Source organism: Capra hircus, chromosome 20, assembly GCF_001704415.2.
Source record: "Capra hircus breed San Clemente chromosome 20, ASM170441v1, whole genome shotgun sequence".
Taxonomy (NCBI): domain Eukaryota; kingdom Metazoa; phylum Chordata; class Mammalia; order Artiodactyla; family Bovidae; genus Capra; species Capra hircus.
In genome coordinates, this window is record NC_030827.1 from 71,593,274 (window position 1) to 71,609,489 (window position 16,216).

At 55.3% G+C, this 16,216-nt stretch overlaps 1 protein-coding gene across 1 annotated transcript in view; it reads right to left on the reverse strand.

The window, feature by feature from the left end:
* The window catches only part of AHRR (aryl-hydrocarbon receptor repressor), an 83,239-nt gene continuing 72,081 nt past the window's right edge, over window positions 5,059-16,216 (reverse strand). Inside the window, exons 8-11 of the mRNA XM_018065798.1 lie at window positions 12,817-13,016; window positions 8,126-8,187; window positions 7,815-7,956; window positions 5,059-7,469 (exon numbers count right to left, since the gene is read on the reverse strand). Coding sequence (XP_017921287.1) covers window positions 6,494-7,469; window positions 7,815-7,956; window positions 8,126-8,187; window positions 12,817-13,016 — 1,380 coding nt within the window. The 3' untranslated portion in view covers window positions 5,059-6,493. The remainder of the gene's footprint in view (window positions 7,470-7,814; window positions 7,957-8,125; window positions 8,188-12,816; window positions 13,017-16,216) is intronic.

Sequence of the window (16,216 nt, forward strand, 5' to 3'; positions counted from 1 at the left end):
GAGGAGAAAGTGCAAGCAATGCCATAGTGATACAAAGCAAAGGAGCATCGGTAGCTAATACACAGAAGGAAGAGTGGAGACATGCTCACATAGACCAAGCATCAGAGCACAAGTTTAAAGCAGCTAGCTACCGTAAGAAAGATACGAGAAACGTGAAGAAACAGGACGGTTAAGTTTGGAGGAGGTTTGTGTTAGGTTAAAAAAAAAAAAACCGACCAGGACACCAAAACAGTGTCTAACGGCCTTTTTAATGGCGAAGCGCTCCCGGGCGGGGTTCCCGGACCCGAGCGAGTCAGGTCGAGGAAGTCCGCGCCCGGACCACGTTAGAGGTGGCCTATATACGTTCCTTGCGAGGGATGGTCAGGTTAATGGACGGGGGTTCCGATAGGTCGCCAGGCCGAGCCGTCGCGAGCTGATAGGTCCTTCTGCGTGGCTGGGGTGGGGCGGCTTTAGCCGGTGAAGTGTGCTGTCATTGGTCCCCGGGATCTGGGAGGCGCCTTCCGTTAGGAACTTCCCCCGCCGGCGGAAGAGAGAAGGGGCGGCCTATATTGGCCCCGGGGTCCGGCTTTACAGTTTGCGCACCAGTCTGGGCCTGAGAAAGCGGCTGTGGTGATGTTAACACCAGACAAATGGGCTCTATGTCAGAGGCACTGCCAGAAAGAGTTATTTTAAGATGCAAACACATAAACCACCAGGAAAAAGAGAGTTTTCTGTGCCAGGATTTTAAACTCTTGTGTCTATTTTAGCCCTTAAATGAAAAGACGAGCCATAGATTGAGAGAGAAACTTTTAACTGACAAAGCGCAGCTATCCTGAATTTTAAAATAATGCCCACGGTTCAACTAAAAACAGCAAACAAGTGCAGGACAGACAGCAGAGGACCTTCCACCTTGCTGGGGAAGAAATCAAGATGAGGGTGCCTCGTGGCACCAGCATGGTCTTTGTGGAGGCTGGGGGCCCTCACCTTCCTACAGCCTATCTGGCCTTCAAACCACTGCCCCGGGGTCATTTTCACTGCAGGCCCTCTGGTGGCCCCCTCACCCAGACCTGCCTGTGACCTGCCACTCCTGCCTGGCCTCTTCCCCGCTCTCTCCTCACCCTTTCACTCCAGCTTCCTCCATGCACGATCTGGACGGTTCCTGTCAAGTCTTGGCCCGAGGCCGCCTCGCCCACAAAACCACCACCTGGGTCACCAGACCCCAGCCGACCCGCCTGAGCAGCACCCAGCCCCTCCCCACGCATCACAGAACCTACACAGTACCTTGGCCGCTTGTCGGTCCCTGTCCCCTGGACATGCGCACAGGGCCCTCGGCTTCAGCAACCCGACTCTGCGTCTCCTCGTCCCCAGCGCGTCCCCAGCGCCACCACTGCTGCTGCTGCTGAGTCGCTTCAGCCGTGTCCGACTCTGCGACCCCAGAGACGGCAGCCCACCAGGCTCCTCTGTCCACAGGGTTCTCTAGGCAAGAGTACTGGAGTGGTTTGCCATTTCCTTCTCCACAGCGCCATCCCAGGACCTGGCATTCAGCAGGGATTCAACAAGCAGCTGAGTGAAGAAAGGAGATGCGCATGAAACAGCTGAGTGCCCCCTCACGCCTCAGAGAGACCCAGCGACCTGGAAGCCGGCCTTCAGCAGACCCTGGCGCCACCCAGGTCTCAGACTCCTAGCCTCCGAAATTGGGAGAAAGAAATGCTTGTTGTCTATAAGCCACCCCGCCTCTGGCGTCTTCATTCCACAGCCTGGAATGGGCTCTGCGGATGCTGCGGCAGGGTCCCTTGGGTGCCGAGGAGGACTCCTGAGCAGTGCCTGGTGAGGGGAGTGCCATCAGCACCTCGGGGGGCATCCTCAGTCCCACAGAAGCACACAGAGGGAGCGGGGCGGCTGCTGGACGAGTGGAAGTCTGGAGACAACCCACACGTCCGCTGGTGGCAGGCTGGGTGATGGGAGAGTCATGCAACGGGGTGACACCCACCTCCAGGTCTCCCCCGTGATGAGACTGAAGAATACAGGGAGAGGAGGTGGGTGTGGGGACGGCAGGCTGGGCCGCTGGCCCCCAGGGCCGGGGAGTGGCTGGCTGGGACCCAGCAGGCAGGGGCAGGCTGGCCTGGTCTCCCCAGGAGGGACACGGAGCCACGGAGAAGGGATGGGGTGTGGCCTGTAGGGTGCAGGAAGGGGCCGGGCCGGGATGGGCTGGCACCGGGGCAGCTCCGAGTGCTATACGGGGTGCTGGGCGCTCGTTCGGTTTGGAGATGCTGTGCAACTGAACAAAGGGAATGAAAACACGGCTCCCTTGACCCTGGCGGGGGGGGTCTCTGCCTAGGCCCAGATGACCTCCTGGCCCTTCCCACACACTGGGCCCCGGGTCCTGGGCAGAGCGGGGCTCGTGACATTGGGCCAGGCGCCTGCTCCTCACAGCGCAGTTTGAGTCTGGGGTGTCCCCCAGCCCTTGGTGCTGGGCAGGAGGTCTGGCAGGGAAGGAGGCGGGCTGACAGCACAGCTGTGCCATGCTCCTCCTGCGACCCCAAGCCCACTCTCGTCGCTCTGATCATGGCCCCGAGCCTGGCGGCAAAGGACGGTCTTAGAATGTAAATTAGCCTGCACACACTTTAAAGGAAATAAGGTATTTCATTTGGAAAATTAAGAAGATGTTTCCATTTACAGTAAATACATACAACATATGATTTATTTTACGTCAATATCATAAATTTAATACAAACCACAGTATCAGAAATTGAAAGCGCTTTCTAAAGGCACTGAGGAAATAGTACGAAAGGTTGCATTATAGTGCATCTGTGTTTAAAAATTCAACAAGTCTGTCCAGATATTAAAAACTTTTTTCATCCAATAGAAACTACAAAAATATAAACGATAAGTTGTGTTTATCTCCTCCTTTCCATCCCATTCTTACATCATCTTTGATTTTAATATTTTTCAGCTATATAGGCAAAAGCTACCAGCAACAGAAAGTATAGGCCTGAAATCGGTGCTGTCCCTGACACTTTAAAGCAGGGACGGCCACATCTGCAGAAATGGCCCCATCTGGCATTCCACGTTCCATCATCACCTTCCGCACAGTCTCTCGGGGTGGGTGGGGGGCGGGGCAGGGCTGTAGAATGACAAAATGCTGACGGAGGCAGGTTCTGTTGCCACTGTCCCAGCGCGCCAGGACCTGGGCCTCCCGCGTGACAGCGGCTCTGCAGTGCGAGACTGGAGCGCCGACGTCCAGGTGCTGGACTCTGCGTCAACAAAGTGTGAGTCGCCACACGCCACGCGCCTGCTGGGGCTGACCTGGCACACGCAGTCCAGGGAGCGGGTGCGTCCGGACGCTCGGGCCCCATGGCCCTGGGGGCAGACCGCCGCGCCTCCTCATGCCGCAGCTGCCCTTGGCTGGGCTCCAGCTACAGTGTGCAAACACGCAGTGACGCCTCTCCGCTCCATCTTTCCGGTCCAGGGTTGCACACGTGCAGGCCGCCGGCTACTGTGCCGAGACAGGCGGGGGTGCCCCTGTGCGGAGGGTGCGCTTGAGGACCCTCGCTTCGCAGAGGGAGCTCCAGAGAGGCTGGCAGTCACTTCTGAGAGATGGCACAGTGCTTCTGTGAGGAGCTGGGCACTTGGCGTGAATAGCAAGGAAGGAGGAAGTTTCTGAAATTCCACGCTGTGTCTTAGGGATGAAATCTGCATGGTGGGCTGGGCTCAGCATGAGAACCAAGCAGAGAGGAGTGCTGAGCCGGCGGGGGTGGGAAGCAGGTGGTCCTGACAGGCAGCTGTGCTGCCATCAGAACGGGGAGGGGGAGACTCTGGCAAAGGCGGGGCAGCACGGCACCAACATCACTTTCTGCAAGGGCCCTGCAGGGGGTGGGCAGGGAAGAGAAGGCTGCTGGGGATCCCATGAGGCCATGAACTGACAACGCCCAACCCAGGCTCGTGAACCGTGAACTCCCTGATGTTCAAGCTGGTTTTAGAAAAGGCAGAGGAACCAGAGATCAAATTTCCAACATCCGTTGGATCATGGAAAAAGCAAGAGAGTTCCAGAAAAACATCTATTTCTGCTTTCTTGACTATGCCAAAGCCTTTGACTCTGTGGATCACAATAAACTGTGGAAAGAGATGGGAATACCAGACCACCTAACCTGCCTCTTGAGAAATCTGTATGCAGGTCAGGAAGCAACAGTTAGAACTGGACTTGGAACAACAGACTGGTTCCAAATAGGAAAAGGAGTACGTCAAGGCTGTATATTGTCACCCTGCTTATTTAACTTATATGCAGGGTATATCATGAGAAACGCTGGACTGGAAGAAACACAAGCTGGAATCAAGATTGCCGGGAGAAATATCAATAACTTCAGAAAGGCAGATGACACCACCCTTATGGCAGAAAGTGAAGAGGAGCTAAAAAGCCTCTTGATGAAAGTGAAAGAGGAGAGTGAAAACGTTGGCTTAAAGCTCAACATTCAGAAAACGAAGATCATGGCATCTGGTCCCATCACTTCAGGGGAAATAGATGGGGAAACAGTAGAAACAGTGTCAGACTTTATTTTCTTGGGCTCCAAAATCACTGCAGATGGTGACTGCAGCCATGAAATTAAAAGACGCTTACTCCTTGGAAGACAAGTTATGAGCAACCTAGATAGTATACTCAAAAGCAGAGACATTACTTTTCCAACAAAGGTCCATCTAGTCAAGGCTATGGTTTTTCCTGTGGTCATGTATGGATGTGAGAGTTGGACTGTAAAGAAGGCTGAGCTCCGAAGAATTGCTGCTTTTGAACTGCAGTGTTGGAGAAGACTCTTGAGAGTCCCTTGGACTGCAAGGAGGTCCAACCAGTCCATTCTGAAGGAGATCAACCCTGGGATTTCTTTGGAAGGAATGATGCTAAAGCTGAAACTCCAGTACTTTGGCCACCTCATGAGAAGAGTTGACTCACTGGAAAAGACTCTGATGCTGGGAGAGATTGAGGGCAGGAGGAGAAGGGGACGACCCACGATGAGATGGCTGGATGGCATCATGGACTTGATGGACGTGGGTCTGGGTGAACTCTGGGAGATGGTGATGGACAGGGAGGCCTGGCGTGCTGCGATTCATGGGGTCGCAAAGAGTCGGACACGACTGAGCGACTGAACGGAACTGAACTGAACTGAACCCAGGCTCTGACGGGTAACTTCTGTTACCCCGGGAAGAAACCTTCAACCCGTACCACGCTGCTGGGGAAGCCCTTCCAGGAAGCAGGCTGCTGAGGGTTAGGGCACCCCCAGGTGCGCCTGAGTCCAGCAGACCCAGTCCTGCTGGCCCTGTCCTGAGCTCGACAAGGTGAATGAAGCAAACAGCTTCACCCCCAACTCAGGAGCTGAACGCTGACACCCCGAAGCTACAGATGACAGACAGAAAGACCCCTTGCTGAATCGGTGGGACTGCAAGTCCCCACTGGGGCCCCAGCACGTCCTGAGACTCTTGGGGCCGGGGGTGACTGAGGACAGACGCTCGTGCTGTAAAGAGGAAGGGCCTCCAGCCAGCTTCCTCCTGCCCAGTGGTGGCCCTGTCCCCTGGTGTCACCCCCTGCCCAGACTGCACCTGTGGAGTGAGGTCGCCCGGAAGGTGTGGTGACCTTTGCCCTCAGCCATGAGCTCTCCGTGGTGACTGCGGGTGGCCTCCGCTTTCTGATTTCTTCTTTCGCACCTAAATTCCCTACGTTCAGAATGTGTTCCCTTCACGATTTTTTTCTTTTTTTCTGGCCGCACCCTGCGGCTTGTGGAATCTTAGTTCCCTGACCAGGGATCGAACCCACACCCCCTGCAGGCATTTAACCGCAGAACCACAGGGGATGTCCCTACAATTTTTGCCGTTTTATAAAATGCTGCCTGTCTGTCTCGTCTCGACTAGTTCCTTTTGTGATGATGATCAGAGTCATCTGAAGGCCTGCAGTCAGCAAAGCAGCCTGACACCTGGACCAACTCCTTCCTTCCCCTCGTGCTGTGCTTCTGGGCTCCACCCTGTGCACCAGGTGACGTGATGCAGCGGGGTCAGATGAGCAGGGACCCCCGTTGGAGGCTGCTGCAACCCCAGAGAGACTGCAGCAAGAACTGCACAAGACCTGGCCAATCCCCGATCCGGGCCGGCCTCAGCCTAGGCCAGTGTTTCGAGCACACACTGCGCGTTGGAGTGGAGGGCGGCCCGGTGCCATCAGCCTCTTCTGGCTGAAGTTCTAGATTCCTCCCAGGCACAAGCATGTGGCCACCTGCCATTCAGTGAGCCTTACTTCCAGTTAGCTGTCTCGGCAGTGGGCCACCAGGGTGCGGCTGTTCCCCGAGGTCTGCTCCCTGCGAGATGCTGGGGAGATGACCTGGGGTGGGGGTGGGGAGCCGTGCTCTTCAGAGGAGAACCTGCCACTCTCGAGCAGCTGACGACCACCCTGCTCTTAGGGCTTTTGTGAACTTGCCATTGCACGTGCTTCCCTTGGGGAAGGCTTGGGCCGGAGAGCTGTCCGTGGGGCCCGGCAGCTCTAGGGCAGGAAGGCGCACTGCGCGTCCCTGGGGGGCATCCCTGCGGCCGGGGCGCTCTTGGAGAACAGCCCAGGCGGCCCGCCCTGGCCGTGAGCTGCCCACAGGGGCGAGTCCAGGGGCTCGAGCTTGACTGCGGGAGCTGGCCCGGGAGCCCGGCAGTTGCAGCCCAGGTTGGGGGGCTGGTGGCTCCGCACACAGAGGCGGGGCGGGGGCGGGGGCTCCAGGCAGGCACAGGACACGGGGTGCAGCGGGGCCAGCCCCCTGCCGGGTCTGGGCGGGGCACCCAGCAGGCCAGGGCCTGGGGGTGGGCTGTACAGGGGCTGCCTGGCGCCTGGCTCCGTCTTCAGGTGCATCTTGGTTGGGAAGGTGGCCAGCTGTCTCTTGGCTGGGTTGCTGGCCCCCAGCCACACCTGGGCTGGGGACACGCAGTAGCCATCCGCTGCATCCTCGGACCCCGAGTCACTCTCCATCTTGATGGGCACGTCGAGCGACAGCGTGGGGTGACTCGGGGCTCCCGGGGGCATCAGAAGGCCTCGCAGCTTGTCCTCAGCAGGGTAGCCGCCCACCGGGAGATGCTGGAGTGCCGGCCGAGGGACCCTGCTGTCCAGGCCCCCCTGGGGGAAGGGGCCGGGGGTGGGGGGCGGCGCTGGGCCCTGGTGCCCGTCCCTCAGGGCTCTGCTGGTCCGGCCGGCGCAGGCCCCCGGGGGCGGCCTGGGCGGGTGTGAGCTGGGTGCGCTCCGGAGGGAGTGGACGGCGCCCTGCGCACCCGGGTAGGGCAAGCAGGCACCGCGGGCCGGGGCGGCGGGGAACGGGTCGGCCTTGCCGGGCTCCAGCTTCCGCTTGGCGCTGCCGCTGTCCTGACTGTGCCTCCCAGCAGCCCAGTCCGGGTGCTTCACAGGGCCCAGGGGCTCTAGGCGGCAGCTGTACGGGGGCGCATCCCGCGGGAGCCCCCCGAGCTCCTCTCCTTCCCCGGCCCTGCGGGAAGGGACGCCCGTCAGACAGGACAGGCTGCAGGGGCAACCCTGCATCAGGTGGGTGCCACCTGCAGCCCCGGGACCCCAGGCCAGCCCCCTCCCTCCCCGAAGGGCCCCTCCCACAGTCCCCCAGCACCTGGTGGTGGGGCGGGGGGCCTGGGTTGGGAGCGAGGGGAGAGGGTGTCTGAGCGAAGGTGAGGACAGAGGCTGGGGAGCCAGTGTCCCCGGCCAGTCCCCACGCAGCGAGGACGACCTCCAGGGCGAGGAGCGGCTGTGGGTGCCCTCTGTGACCCCCGGCCCACCCAGGGAGGCTGAGGGCTGCGGGCCCCGTGACTCAGTCCCTTACCCTGCGGTGCCCTCGAGGCCAAGGACAAGGTCAGGGCCTCCCCGGAGGCACAGGCAGGGGCCCCGGGCTGTGAGCCGGCCCCAGCGGCAGGCGTCCTCTGGCGCCCTGAACAAGGAGAGGCCATTTTCTCCGTTGCTTCTCCCTGTCAGGATTCGGAAAAGCAAGGCTGAGCAGAGCCTGGAGCAGGTAGACACTCACCTTCCGCAAGGTGACCGACCCTGAGAGCCGGCTCTGCCCACCCGCCCCATGCTCCAGACAGCATCGGGCCCCCACGCGCTTGAAAAGGTGGTCAAGAGAATTGTGAGGAGTACCTGCTGAGTAATTGGGGTTTCCGAGCAATTCTGATTCGCAGAGACGTGAGGCAGCTTTTGCTCTGCAAAGGACAGACAAGACCAAAGCAACAAGCAGATTAAACGTGTGTCGAGGGCAGAAATTACACACGCCGGGCGTTGCTGCCACCCAAGAGCGTAAGATACAGCGACTCCCCGTGCGAAAGTCTGTGGAGACTGGAAAGCCTTCTCTCAGTTACAGGGCTGCTGGAAATCCCAGTTCACATCACTTTTCCGGCCAGTGAAACACTGACGGGTTTGCCTCAGAAAGCAGACACGTGTGGCTGCCGGATGGGCGTCGGCGCGCTTGCCTTCTTCTGGGTGGTCAGAATGAAGACACAGACCCCTGTGACCTGCGCTAGTTACCTGCAGTGGCTCACAAAGGCACTGTGGGCACTGAGTTAGGGATACTGAACACTGACTGCCCAGGGCAGCGTGTACACACACACAGGCCTGTGTCTCATACGACTTACAATCACAGACCCTAAGGCAGCTTGCAACTTATCCCACAGATCGTATTCTGCTCATATTTCCAAAGAAAAAGACGAGGCTCTGAAGTGTTAAGCAACTTGCCTGAAGCTGCCCCCACAGCAGGTGCAGGAGTGGGATTCAAACCCTGGCCACCTGGCCGCACAGCCAGAGCTTCCTGCCCTGCAGCGGCCCTGACTCTCCATCTCGTGGGTGTCTCTGCAGGAGCAGAGACAGGGCAGAGGTGGAGATGGAGACAGAGGAGACTCAGAGACGGGCCCCGAGGCGCAGCAGGGACGGGGCAGAGGAGGAGAGCACACAGGACCCGTGAACATTCAGGAGCGAGGCTCTTCACAAAGTCCCCTTTCAGGAAGAATCGCAAAGGCCCCAAACGGGGTCCAGCGAGCACGATGCTCCATCCAGAGCCAGCCTCCTGGGCCTCAAACTCCCCGGGTTCACTCCTCACGGTCTGTGAGCTCAGAGGGGAGTGGACGGGAGGAGGTGCTCCAGGAAGGAGTTCAGCTCAGGGCAGAATTCGGCTCCAGAAAACCCAGAAGGCGACAGAAGCTTCTTTGCCAAAATGTTGGAGGGCTCTTCCTCTCTTCCAGTTTTTTTCTTTATTTTTAAAATTTTCACAGAGTTGGCTTCTGTCACACAACACTGTGAATCGGCCATAATTATACATCTATCCCCTCCGCTCCCCCCCGCCCCGCCGAACCTAGAGCTTGCTGCACAGTGAAGCGAGTCAGACCGAGGAAAACAAATATCACATATTAGCGCATACATGGGGAATCTAGTGAAATGGTACTGAGGGGCCGATCTGCAGGGCAGGCGTGGAGACGCAGACGCAGTGAATGGACTTCTGGACACCGTGGGGGAGGGAGGGCGCCCGACGGAGAGGACCGCGTCCACATACATGCACCGCCCGCTGTGGAACCGGGAGCCACGAGGAGCTGCCGTGTTAACACAGGGCGCCCAGCCTGGCACTCTGACAACCTCCCTGAGTTTTAACGATGTTTACAACGTGTGTCTAGTACTCGCTCCACAGTCCCCCTCTGTACAGCATCCTAGCCTCACCGTGAAGACCCTCGCCAGCCCTCCCAGGGACGTCCAGGCGTCCACGCCACCCGGGGCAGCGGCAGGAGGTCCAGGAGTCCACAACCGCCGCGGAGTCTGGCCCACCTGCGCTTCCCCGCGTGGCCGCCAGGGGACAGCACGCCTCCTGGAGAAGCGATCAGGCAGTTCAGTTCCGTTCAGTCGCTCAGTCCTGTCCGACAGACTCTTTGCAACCCCATGGACTGCAGCACCCCAGGCCTCCGTGTCCATCACCAACTTCCGGAGCTTGCACAAACTTATGTCCATTGAGTTGGTGATGCCATCCAACTATCTCATTCTGTCGTCCCCTTCTCCTCCTGCCTTCAGTCTTTCCCAGCATCAGGGTCTTTTCAAATGAGTCAGTTCTTCACATCAGGTGGCCAAAGTATTGGAGCTTCAGCTTCAGCATCTTTAGAATGGACTGGTTGGATCTCCTTGCAGTCCAAGGGACTCTCAAGAGTCTTCTCCAACACCACAGTTCAAAAGCATCAATTCTTCAGCGCTCAGCTTTCTTTATGGTCCAACTTCACATCCATACATGACTACTGGAAAAACCGTAACTTTGACTAGCAGACCTTTGTCTGCAAAGTAATGTCTCTGCTTTTTAACATGCTGTCTAGGTTGGCCATAGCTTTTCTTCCAAAAAGCAAGCATCTTTTAATTTCATGGCTATAGTCAACATCTTCAGTGATTTTGGAGCCCCAAGAAATAAACTTTCTGTTTTGCTTCCCTGGGGGCTCAGCTGGTAAGGAATCTGCCTGCAATGCAGGAGACCCTGGTTCAATTCCTGGGTCGGGCAGGTCCACTGGAGAAGGGCTCCCATCCCAGGACTCTTGGGCTTCCCTGGGGGCTCAGCTGGCAAAGCGTCCACTTGCAATGTGGGAGACCTGGGTTCGATCCCTGGGTTGGGAAGACCCCCTGGAGAAGGGAAAGGCTACCCACTCCAGTATTCCGGCCTGGAGGATTCCATGGACTGGATCATCCGTGTGGTCACAAAGAGTCGAACACAACTGAGCGACTTTCACTGTCACTGTTTCCACTGTTTCCCCATCTTTTTGCTGTGAAGTGATGAGACCGGATGCCATGATCTTAGCTTTCTGAATGTTGAGTTTTAAGCCAGCTTTTTCACTCTCCTCTTTCACGTTCATCAGGAGGCTCCTTATTTCTTCTTCACTTTCGGCCATAAGGGTGGTGTCATCTGCATATCTGAGGTTACTGATACTTCTCCCAGCAATGTTGATTCCAGCTTGTGCTTCATCCAGCCTGGCATTTCGCATGATGTACTCTGCATGTATGTTAAGTAAGCAGGATGACAAAATACAGCCTTGACGTCCTCCTTCCCGATTTGGAACCAGTCTGTTGTTCCATATCTGGTTCTAACTGTTACTTCTTGACTTGGGTACAGATTTCTCAAAAGGCAGGTCAGGTGGTCTGGTATTCCCAACTCTTGAAGAATTTTCCAGTTTGTTGTGATCCACACAGTCAAAGGCTTTGGCGTAGTCAATAAAGCAGAAGTAGATGTTTTTCTGGAACTCTCTTGCTTTTTAGATGACCAACAGATATCGACAGTTTGATCTCTGGTTCCTCTGCCTTTTAAAATCCAGCTTGAACATCGGGAAGTTCTTGGTTCACATACTGCTGAAGCCTGGCTTGGAGGATTTTGAGCGTTAGCTTGCTATGGAGAAGCGATGGAGGGAGGATTTTCCCTCCCTCTGATCACAGGGTTGGGAATCTGAGAGTGCAGCATACGGGCACCATCGCCAGCCCAGAGTGTGAGCACGCAGAGGACTCTGAGAGGCAGACGCAGGTGGGGAGTGCTCAGGTCTGGGGTGTGGGCAGGGCCATCCCGCCCCCAAGACACGCCCAGGTGTAATGTAGCCTCTGCTTTGTTGCACCTCATGTTTCAGTTGCTTCATCAGTTATTTTTACAGCTTTTCCCCAGGAGTATCCTGTTTTTCCTTTCTCCTATTTTACATTTTCTACCTAAAAAAAAAGTATACATATTTTTTAAATGCTCCAGAACACTGCTGCCTTAGGGTGTGGGCCCGTGGCCTGGAGGCTGTGAAGAGGTGCCTGTGCCTGAAGGCAGGGCTCCCCCGGATCCCCACGAACCCCAGGCAGGAACGGGAGGTTTCCCGGGCCTGTGAACTGGTGCTGAGGTCCAAGGGGAACCTGAGTACCAAGGAGCGACAGGGAAGCGGGCTGGGGGCTCAGCCTCCTGAGAGTCTGTCCCTGGGCAGGGCACGGCGGGGATACTGGGGAAGAAGACAGACGGACTCAGACCCGGCCCTCCCAGGGCCTCCTCCCCAGCAGCAGACACAGAGCAGACGCACAGAAGCCCGTCTGCCCGCTCCAGACAGTGCGGCTGGGAGTCGCCTAGAAAACCCAACTTTCTGAAAGCGAGAGCGTTAGTCACTCAGTCGTGTCCAGCTCTGCGACCCCATGGACTGCAGCCCGCCAGGCTCCTCTGTCCATGGGGTTCTCCAGGCAGGAATACTGGAGGGGGTGGCCGTTCCCTCCTCCAGGGGATCTTCCCGACCCAGGGATTGGGCGCAGGGAAATGGCACCCCACTCCAGCACTCTTGCCTGGAGAATCCCATGGAGGGAGGAGCCTGGTAGGCTACAGTCCATGGGGTCACAAAGAGTCGGACACGACTGAGCGACTTCACTTCACTTCACTTCTCCTGCTTTGCAGACGGATTCTTCACCCTCTGAGCCGGAAGGCCAGGACACCTGTGGAGTCCCCGTCCCCAGCATGTGCCCCTGTGAGCCTGGAGTCGATGGGGGGGACAAACGGAGGCTGCAGCCTCACCCCCACGCCCATGGGGACCGGGGCCCCCGGCACTGCCTCCGAGGCTCTGAGTGGAGGGCTGAGGAATGACGAGAGGCAGGTAGACGTGTTCGCTGCCACGGTTGACAAACACTAGTGACGGGCTTTCTTTTTTCTAATAGCTGCTTCTCCCATAATGAAGCAGCTTTAAAAACAGCAAACTTTTTTAGTCCAATTCCCTGCTGGAAATGAAGCGAGAACAGACAGGAAATGCACGTGTGCAGACGCAGCGTGTGACCCAGCGGTAACGGGACGGGTTTGGCGCTGGGCCTCTACTCACTTTGCGTCGGTTGAGGCCGGGACGTCCGCCCTGTGCTTCGCCCTCAGGTACACGGTCTTCATCCTCACCTCCACGCCGGGGGGCAGGGCCAGAGGGGCCGCCACGCAGAACAGGGCCAGCCGTGGGGGCAGGGCCACGCCGGAGGGCGCCCGCCTGTTCTGTCCGAAGAGGAACTTCAGTCGTCCTTGAAACTGCATCGTCTGCCGTTTCAAAGACAGAAACGAAGGCACAATCACAGGGTAAATTAGCCAGGCTAACTGGTCAACAGCCAAAGGCCTCGGAACTCACATTCCCAGGACGGACACCAACACGTCTTCCATGCCGGCCCCTGGGGACAGGCGCTCCCCACTGCTTTTGAATCTTTCGGGGTTTCCCTGTAACTTTCTCTAAACTTCCAGCGTGTTCCCACGTGTGCACTCGTGGGTGGGAGTCCTCATTCAGGTGCGTGAACATCCCTGGACTCGGCCGGAGTCACCAGGCAGCCCCCTGGGGGGACGTGCTGGAGCCAATCACCTCTAAGTACTGGCCCCATGACCCTCCCCCAAGCGCCACCCACTCATGGCAATACAACTCAGGGGCAACCGGGCTTTCCTGATCTAGGCACGAGTTCCGTTAGTCAGCTCAGCCGCTCAGTCCCGTCCGACTCTGTGAGCCATGGACTGCAGCACACCAGGGTTCCCTGTCCACTGTCTCCAGACTTTGCTCAAACTCCTGTCCACTGAGTCAGTGATGCCACCAAGCCATCTCATCCTCTGTTGTCCCCGTCTCTTCCTGCCTTCAATCCTTCCCAACATCAAGGCCTTCTCCAGTGAGTTAGCTCTTTGCATCAGGTGGCCAAAGTATTGAAGCTTCAGCTTCAGCATGAGTCCTTCCAATGAATATTCAGGCTTGATTACCTTTAGGGTTGACTGGTTTGATCTCCAAGCAGTCCAAGGAACTCTCAAGAGTCTTTTCCAACACCACAGTTCAAAAGCATCAATTCTTCAGTGCTCAGCTTTCTTTACAGCCCATCTCTCACATCCATACATGACTACTGGAAAAACCATAGCTTTGACTAGATGCACTTTTGTTGGCAAAGTAATGTTTCTGCTTTTTAATATGCTGTCTAGGTTGGTCATAGCTTTTATTCCACGGAGCAAGTGTCTTTTAATGTCATGGCTGCAGTCACCATCTGCAGTGATTTTGGAGCCCAGAAAAATAAAGTCTGTCACTGTTTCCACGGATTCCCCATCTATTTGCCATGAAGTGATGGGACCAGATGCCATGATCTCCATTTTTTGAATGTTGACTTTTAAGTCAGTTTTTTCACTCTCCTCTTTCACTTGCATCAAGAGGCTCTTCAGTTCCTCTTCTCCTTCTGCCATAAGGCTGGTGTCATCTGCATATCTGAGGTTACTGGTATTTCTCCCAGCAGTCTTGATTCCAGCTTGTGCTTCATCCAGCCCGACATTAGGCATGATGTGCTCTGCATAGAAGTTAAATAAGCAGGGTGACAATATACAGCCTTGTCATACCGCTTTCTCAATTTGGAACCAGTCCATTGTTCCACGTCCAGTTCTAACTGTTGCTTCTTGACCTGCATACAGATTTCTCAGGAGGCAGGTGAGGTGGTCTGGTATTCCCGTCTCTTGAAGAATTTTCCACCATTTGTTGTGATCCACAAAGTCAAAGGCTTTGGCACAGTCAATAAAGCAGAAGTAGACGTTTTTCTGGAACGCTCTTGCTTTTTCGATGATCCAATCCAATTTTGTTGGCAATTTGATCTCTGGTTCCTCTGCCTTTTCTAAATCCAGCTTGAACATCAGGAAGTTCATGGTTCATGTACTGTTGAAGCCTGGTTTGGAGAATTTTGAGCATTACTTTACTAGCGTGTGAGATGAGTGCAATTGTGTGGTAGTTTGAGCATTCTTTGGCAGTGCCTTTCTTTGGGATTGGAATGAAAACTGACCTTTTCCAGTCCTGTGGCCACTGCTGAGTTTTCCAAATTTGCTGGCATATTGAGTGCAGCACTTTCACAGCATCATCTTTCAGGATTTGAAATAGCTCAACTGGAATTCCATCACCTCCACTAGCTTTGTTCATAGTGATGCTTTCTAAGGCCCACTTGACTTCACATTCCAGGATGTCTGGCTCTAGGTGAGTGATCACACCATCGTGATTATCTGGGTTGTGAAGATCTTTTTTGTACACTTCTTCTGTGTATTCTTGCCACCTCTTCTTAATATCTTCTGCTTCTGTTAGGTCCATATCATTTCTGTCCTTTATTGAGCCCATCTTTGCATGAAATGTTCCCTTGGTGTCTCTAATTTTCTTGAAGAGATCTCTAGTCTTTCCCATTCTGTTATTTTCCTCTATTTCTTTGCATTGATCACTGAGGAAGGCTTTCTTATCTCTCCTTGCTATTCTTGGGAACTCTGCAATCAGATGCTTACATCTTTCCTTTTCTCCTTGCGTTTTGCTTCTCTTCTTTCCTCAGCTATTTGTGAGGCCTTCTCAGACAACCATTTTGCCTTTTTGCATTTCTTTTTTGGGGGATGGTCTTGATCACTGCCTCTTATACAATGTCATGAACCTCCATCCATAGTTCTTCAGGCACTCTGTCTATCAGATCGAATCCCTGTAATCTATTTGTGACTTCCACTGTATAACTGTAAGGGATTTGATTTAGGTCATACCTGAAGGTCTAGTGGTTTCCCTACTTTCTTCAATTTAAGTCTGAATTTGGCAAGAAGGACTTCATGATCTAAGCCACAGTCAGCTCCTGGTCTTGTTTTTGCTGACTGTATAGAGCTTCTCCATCTTTTGCTGCAAAGAATATAATCAATCTGATTTCGGTGTTGGCCATGTGGTGATGTCCATGTGTAGAGTCTTCTCTCGTGTTGTTAGAAGAGGGTGTTTGCTATGACCAGTGCATTCTCTTGGCAAAACTCTGTTAGCCTTTGCCCTGCTTCATTTTATACTCCAAGGCCAAACTTGCCTGCTACTCCAGGTATCTCTTGACTTCTTATTTTTGCATTCCAGCCCCCTGTGATGAAAAGGACATCTCTTTTTGGTGTTAGTTCTAGAAGGCCTTGTAGGTCATCATAGAACCATTTAACTTTAGCTCTTTCAGCGTTAGTGGTTAGGGCATAGACTTGGATCCCTGTGAGCATTTGGTGTGAGTTAAAAAGGAAGATAGCAACTCTGGAGTGTGATACAGGAAATGAAAGCTCTGTCTATGATGGGAAGTTGATCTGTAACTGAGTAAGTCCGCATGGCTTCAGAGTGCCCTGCCCTGTGTGGACGAACAACGCTGCACGCTCTTCTTGCCCCTCACTTGTCCGTCAGCCTCTCCCTCCATCCCTCCCTCTGGCCCTCCCTCCATCCACCCACCCATCTTTCCATCTCTCCATCTGTGCAT